The sequence below is a fragment of the Eulemur rufifrons genome, chromosome 8 (genome assembly GCF_041146395.1).
Source record: "Eulemur rufifrons isolate Redbay chromosome 8, OSU_ERuf_1, whole genome shotgun sequence".
Taxonomy (NCBI): Eukaryota; Metazoa; Chordata; class Mammalia; order Primates; family Lemuridae; genus Eulemur; species Eulemur rufifrons.
The window spans coordinates 103,592,212-103,599,334 of record NC_090990.1 but is presented as its reverse complement, the minus strand read 5'-3'; the positions used below and the strand labels follow the sequence as shown (position 1 = coordinate 103,599,334).

General features: G+C 45.8%; 1 protein-coding gene across 1 annotated transcript; it reads left to right on the top strand.

Moving 5' to 3' along the window:
• The first annotated feature begins 3,530 nt into the window (after positions 1-3,530).
• PSMB4 (proteasome 20S subunit beta 4) lies at positions 3,531-5,954 on the top strand. Its single transcript, XM_069478790.1, has 7 exons — positions 3,531-3,688; positions 3,940-4,146; positions 4,410-4,556; positions 4,729-4,810; positions 5,211-5,327; positions 5,541-5,629; positions 5,830-5,954. The coding sequence occupies exons 1-7, from the start codon at positions 3,549-3,551 to the stop codon at positions 5,840-5,842; spliced, it is 795 nt and encodes a 264-aa protein (XP_069334891.1). The 5' UTR covers positions 3,531-3,548; the 3' UTR covers positions 5,843-5,954.
• Positions 5,955-7,123: the final 1,169 nt, after the last annotated feature.

Genomic DNA, 7,123 nt, shown 5'->3' with positions numbered 1-7,123 from the left:
AAAGTAAAGTCACAATGAAATAATCACATTCACCTTGTCAGACAGGCAAAAATTGGAAAAGAACTATTAATATTATACCTGTTGCTGGCAGGGATGTGGGGAAAACGGTATTTTTATCTTTAACTTATGACAAAAAAGTAATGAACCCAAAGATTTACATACTGAAAAAAACTTTTGTCTATATATGTTTTGTTGCAGCTCTCTCATTATATCAGTTTGTATAGATTTATGGTTTACTTTCTTGAATTTTATCCTAGGCTGAATTAAAGTATTTAGTTTTCATAATAACTTTATTCTTTTTTCTTTTTTTTTCTTTTTCTTTGAGACAGAGTCTCACTTTGTTGCCCAGGCTAGAGTGAGTGCCGTGGCGTCAGCCTAGCTCACAGCAACCTCAAACTCCTGGGCTTAAGCGATCCTACTGCCTCAGCCTCCCGAGTAGCTGGGACTACAGGCATGCGCCACCATGCCTGGCTAATTTTTTCTATATAGATTTTTAGTTGGCCAGATAATTTCTTTCTATTTTTAGTAGAGATGGGGTCTCGCTCTTGCTCAGGCTGGTCTCGAACTCCTGACCTCGAGCAATCCACCCACCTCGGCCTCCCAGAGTGCTAGGATTACAGGCGTGAGCCACCGCGCCCGGCCCAGGCTGGTCTTGAATGTCTAGTCTCAAGTGATGGTCTCACCTCCACCTCCCAAAGTGCTGGGATTACAGTCATGAGCCACTGCACCTGGCCTATCACTAACTAACGTTTCTTGTAGGATTCTGGTGGACAATCCTTATCAGGTTAAAGAAATCTCCCTCTATTAAAATTTTTTACATTCTTTTCATGAATGGCTGTTAAATGTTATCAAATTCTATCTCTTCTTCCACTGAAATAATTATATATTCTCTTCTCTTTTTAATCTGGTGAATTACATTGATAAATTTCCTTTTTTTTTTTTTTTTTTTTTGAGACAGCGTCTCACTCTGTCACCTAGGCTGGAATGCAGTGGCAGGATCATAGCTCACTACAGCCTCAAACTCCTGGGCTCAAGCTATCCTTCTGCCTCAGTCTCCCAGGTATTGGGACTACAGTATGCCACCAAACTGAGCTAATGGTTTAAAAAAAGTTTCTTGTAGAAACAGAGTCTCACTATGTTGCCCAGGCTGGCTTCTAGCTCCTGGTTTCAAGTGATCCTCCTGCTTCGGCCTCCCAAAGTGCTGGGATTACAGGAATGAGCCACCACACCTGGCCTGATAAATTTTCTAATGGTGAATTAACCTTAAAGTCCTGAGATAAACCCTACTTGGTCCTAGTGGATTTTTTTTTTTTTTTTTTTTGAGACAGAATCTCACTCTGTTGCCGGGGCTAGAGTGCCATGGCATCAGCCTAGCTCACAGCACCCTCAAACTCCTGGGCTCAAGCAATCCTTCTGCCTCAGCCTCCTGATTAGCTGGGACTACAGGTATGCGCCACCATGCCCGGCTAATTTTTTCTATATATTTTTAGTTGTCCAGCTAATTTCTTTCTATTTTTTTAGTAGAGACGGGGGTCTCACTCTTGCTCAGGCTGGTCTCAAACTCCAGAGCTCAAGTGATCCGCCCACCTTGGCCTCCCACAGTGTTAGAATTACAGGCCTGAGCCACTACGCCCCCTCCTCGCCCTCCCCGCCTGTCCTGATGGATTGTTATTTAATTTACTGCTGGACTCAATTTACTAATATTTTGCTGTGTTTGCAAATATGTATAATAGCCTAAACTTTGCTTTCCTTATACTCTCTTGCTCAAGCCTTAGTAACCTTTGCCTAAAGGTATAAAACTTGACTCGAATCTACCCTGACTAAAGGACAGTGACTCTGGAGCTTACGCCTGGCAGAAAGCATGTCAGAACTGCCCTTCTAATTGCCAGTCTCTGCTTGGAGTTAGTTGTAATCGGCTCTATGAACAAATTTCAATGATCCTTATATGTTTTTTATAAACCTCTCCTTCTCATGTTTTACATTCTCAGTCCAGTAAGGCTCGATGACCTTTCTGAGTTGTCTCCCAGAAATGACAGAATTTCTGGAAGACAAAGGAGCTGACGGAGATTCTGAAAGCCCCTGGGCAGACTTCCTGACTCACCATCCCTCACTAACAGGTCCCAATGCACGCAGCCCCTTCTTAAAAAGCCCATATTCTCCATTAGGAGAGCAGATTTGAGGCAGGTTTTCCCTACAAGATGTTTTTCGTATTAAAAAAAAAAATCCCTTTCTCTCTTGGCAGTCCTCCTTGTCTCAATAATTGTATCTTTGTGTGGTGAGCAACTAGACCTAGTGAAGAACAGGAATTGATAGTAGGAAAATGTGTGCTCTCTTTGATTCTAACTGATGCTATTCACTTCTGTGACTATGCTTGCTTTTAGTTGTTTAATAAATATAGTTAATCAGAATGAAAAACAGAGATAAGAACAAAGGTAACTCCATGATAGGCTAGGCTTCCTGGATGTGAGAAGCCTAGTTCTGCTTCTGTATATATATGGCTTGCTGGCTTGGTGCTTAGCGTAAGTGGAGCCATGGCAGGCTTCACTAAAGTAAAGGAAAACAAAGCCCCGGGGAGGTAACTACAAGTTGCTTTCTGATAAAGGACTGGAGAATCCAGGTGCCCTCCAACCAACTAAGTAAATAAAAAGAGCAAGACATGATCAGCGCATGAATAGCTTGTGCAGGGCGTGTGTTCCCAGTATCGCTTGTAACCAAAAACTAAAAGGTATGCAACAACAGCTCCCCCTCCCGCGTCGGAGACCCTCCTCTTCCCCTGGATGATGTTAACTACAACTGGCGCCAGTGCAAAAAGTCCGAAACTTAGAGTCAACAAACCTAAAGCCAACACGATCAGCCACTTCTAAACAAAAGGAACAAATAAACTGAAGGGGGATAAAGTGCAGACTAGTGTGTCGTGTGCAGACTAGTGTGTCGTGTACAGACTGGTATGTCATGTGCAGACTAACGTGTTATGTGCAGAATAACGTGTCGTGTGAAAACTAGCATACAAAAAAAGTATAAAAGCCTAATCTTTACCCCAGGGCGGGGTCCTAGTTCCTGGAGAGGCCACTGCGTTGGTGCTCTGGAATTTGGACCCTGGCCCGGGGCTAGTTAATAAACTCCTTTGCCTTTTTGCAGCCTCAGTGACTCTGCCTCTCTGTTCCTGGGGCCAAGGGGAACCGGATCTAACACTAGGCCAAAATCTCCTTGCAGTTTTTATAACAAAAAGGGTTCACTGGCCTGGGAAGGGTATGGAGGTTGAGCATGAAATTTCCTCCACCCATTCTAGAACTTGGAGTTACGCAGTTCCGTGAACTCTGGAGGTGGACGTCAGAGGAACAGAGGAGACAGAGCTGAACATGTAAACTGTTTATCTTCTGGGAAAAAAACAAGTGTTGGCGAACACCCAGGACGATACTGTTAGGCTATGACCTCATCAACATGGCTGCCGGCACTTGCTTGCAGGAAGAAGAAAACTGTGGCACTGCAGAATCACTTCCGCTTCCGTTGGCGTAAGCACTTTCATTTCTTCTGTTACCGTGACTAAGATGGAAGCGTTTTTGGAGTCGCGGTCTGGACTTTGGGCCGGGGGTCCGGTCCCGGGACAGTTTTACCGCATCCCGTCCACTCCCAGTTCCTGCATAGATCCGGTGTCCTCGCTCTACGGGGGTCCGATCACGCGGACCCAGTAAGTTCTGGCGCCTTAGCCTGCGTAGGGGGAGGGATCGAGGGGCCTGGTGCTGCCGGCCGGTTACGAAAAAGCCGGGGGAAGCAAAGCGGGGACCCTGGGGACGCGCGAACTGCAGGGGAGCTCGGGGCGCGGAGTCCTGCAGAATGCGGGATAATTGGAAGGAGCTATAGAAAATCAGAAGCAGAAACCAATACGCGGAAAGAGGGCGCACACCCTTCCCCTGCGCCTGCCCCATCTTCTCCCTCCAGGAACCCCATGGTGACCGGGACCTCGGTCCTCGGCGTTAAGTTCGAGGGCGGAGTGGTGATTGCCGCAGACATGCTGGGCTCCTACGGCTCCTTGGCTCGTTTCCGCAACATCTCTCGCATTATGCGAGTCAACAACAGTACCATGCTGGGTGCTTCCGGAGACTACGCTGATTTCCAGTATTTGAAGCAAGTTCTCGGCCAGATGGTGTAAGTTATCTAGAGAATAGAAAGTAGATCCCAAGTGGGGAGGGGCGTCCGCTCTTTTTTGTTCCCTTAGATGATACGGGGGTACTTGAGGCAGCAGCCGACTGGGAGGATTGTTGAGGGTGTAAGATGTGAGTGTGTTGGCAATAAATAGTTTTCGGTTTTAGGGAGTGTAAAATGGGGAAGATTATGGTAACTTTTTTGGGGGATGGGAGGAGAGCCTGACTTGCTTTCTCACCCTTTTCTCACAACCAATTCCTTTTAAGGATTGATGAGGAGCTGTTGGGAGATGGACACAGTTATAGTCCTAAAGCTATTCATTCATGGCTGACGAGGGCCATGTACAGCCGCCGCTCCAAGATGAATCCTCTGTGGAACACCATGGTCATTGGAGGCTATGCTGATGGAGAGAGGTTGAATACAAATAACTTACTTCCTTGACTACCCAACCTAGTGCCTGTGTAGTGTTTCTTTTATCTCTTCTCCCCAAGTGAATACCGCTAACTCAGACCCATGGTCCCCTTCTTTAGCTAAGATAAGAAATCTAAGGTGAAATGAGTTCTTTGATCCATTGTATCCTGTTAGCTTCCTCGGTTATGTGGACATGCTTGGTGTAGCCTATGAAGCCCCTTCGCTGGCCACTGGTTACGGTGCATACTTGGCTCAGGTAAGTAGTGAGTCTAGAGGTGGGAGAGGGGAGACAAAAGGAAATGGGTTTAGTGGTTGTCTGCTTGTTCTTCCCCTGGACCTCTGTCATGAGGGACAGGCTGGGATCCCTACTGCTGGGCAAATGGTTTTCTTTATAGTCTTGAGGCTGTCAGTGTTGACATTTAGATTCCAGTGACAAGGTGGCATGTATGGGAGTCAGACATGTGCAAAGAGAGAACATTCTAGAACTTCCCCTTCAAGTGGGTCTTAGCTAAGTAAGTAGAGTTCATTCTGGTGAGGCAATAGGTAGAATGCTATCTTTTGACTCATTTATGCCTTTGTTACTTTGTAGATTGGAGACAACTAGCCTGTTATTCAGCCCCTGATATCTCCCATGGTTTTTCCCTCAATCTCCCTAGCCTCTGCTGCGAGAAGTTCTGGAGAAGCAGCCAGTGCTGAGCCAGACTGAGGCCCGCGAGCTAGTAGAACGCTGCATGCGAGTGTTGTACTATCGAGATGCCCGTTCTTACAACCGGGTGAGGGCTGTGAATAATAAAAATGCCAGGGACTTAATTTGCAGGCTCTGGATACTTGAAATCCCTGGGGCTCTGTGCTTTGAAGAACAGATTGGTTCTCTGTGTCTCCCATTTTCAGATCGGGGAAGACCTCTACTTGACCCTTGACCAAGCTCTAGGGACTTGCTTCATTTAAGGGTGGGCATAATCATAGAAAGCTGTGCTTTCTTTCAGTTTCAAATTGCCACTGTAACCGAAAAAGGTGTTGAAATAGAGGGACCACTGTCTGCAGAGACCAACTGGGATATTGCCCACATGATCAGGTGATTTAAAATTACAGTAGGAAAATATAGGTGGTAGAAGAGTTGGGAGGTCCCTTGGCTTGCACCAAGCTGGGCTTTTCTGGAAGGCTCAACCAGAACAATTGTCTGAGTGAAAGGGGTTTTGGCTGGAGGGTAGAGCTGTTTTTAGGAATTGATCCCTTTACGCTTCCCAATTTTATTATTCTCTTTTCCTTTTTTAGTGGCTTTGAATGAAATACAGATACATTCTCCGGAACTAAAGTTAAAACTCCTCCTCTTAACTTTGAACTTGGCTGGTTCAAAGGTAGTCTTTTCTTTTGTACATTAAATAAATCCTTCAAAATGCTTGCTGAGTGGTTTTATTCTGACTGGGTCACACCTAGAGCAAAACTGCCAAGTATTGCCATGTGCCATCTCCCTTCCTGGTCAGAGAATTCTTAGGCTCTTGTTGCAAATCCAGAAAGAATTCTCTTCATGACAATACAGAAGACCCACTAGTGTCCTCATCTGGGGCTCCACTAGAGAGGCAGCTTCATGTAGAAGTGAGACTTAAATCTTTTTGTGGTAACATAACTAACTGGCTTTTTTTTTTTTTTTTTTTGAGACAGAGTCTCACTCTGTTGCCTGGGCTAGAGTGCCGTGGCATCAGCCTAGCTCACAGCAACCTCAAACTCCTGGGCTCAAGCGATCCTTCTGCCTCAGCCTCCCGAGTAGCTGGGACTACAGGCATGCGCCACCATGCCCGGCTAATTTTTTCTTTATATATTTTTAGCTGTCCATATAATTTCCTTCTATTTTTAGTAGAGACGGGGTCTTGTTCTTGCTCAGGCTGGTCTCGAACTCCTGAACTCAAATGATCCACCCGCCTCGGCCTCCCAGAGTGCTAGGATTACAGGTGTGAGCCACCGCGCCCGGCCAACTGGCTTTTCTGTTTAAAATTTTCCTTCAGCATTTTACCCCACTGCACTCGGTTCTAAAAGAACACAGATCTGGTTAATGTTGGCTAAATGATTTTCATTATAACACCATTTCAAAAATAGAAATGTAGGCTGGATGTGGTGGCTCACACCTGTAATCCCAGCACTTTGGGAGACTGAGGTGGGAGGATCTCTTGAGGCTGGGAGTTCAAGACCAGCCTGGGTAACATAGTGAGACCCCATCCCTACAGAAAATAAGTTAGCTGAGTGTGGTGGTGTGCATCTGTAGTCCTAGCTACTGGGAAGACTGAGGCAGCAGGATCACTTAAGCCCAAGAGTTCAAGGCTTCTCTGAGCTATGATTATGCCACTGCACTTCAGCCGGGGCAACAGCATCAGACCATGCCCCAGAACAAAAAAACCACAAATGTAGCATCTAGTAGAGCTGATCTGTATAAGGCTTAACCTGGAACTGAGTCTCAATCCAGCCGTCTATCCTTACCTTTCATATAAGGAATACTAAGTAATGCAAACATGTTTTGTTTTTTGAGAGTCTTGCTCTTTTGCCCAGGCTTGAGTGCAGTGGTGGTGTCATAGCT

Bases quoted from the DNA above. Each gene is read 5' to 3' on its own strand.
- PSMB4 (XM_069478790.1), top strand. From the start codon at position 3,549: ATGGAAGCGTTTTTGGAGTCGCGGTCTGGACTTTGGGCCGGGGGTCCG. The intron at 3,689-3,939 runs GTAAGTTCTGGC...TTCTCCCTCCAG, and splicing joins GGTCCGATCACGCGGACCCA to GAACCCCATGGTGACCGGGA. The intron at 4,811-5,210 runs GTAAGTAGTGAG...CAATCTCCCTAG, and splicing joins ACGGTGCATACTTGGCTCAG to CCTCTGCTGCGAGAAGTTCT.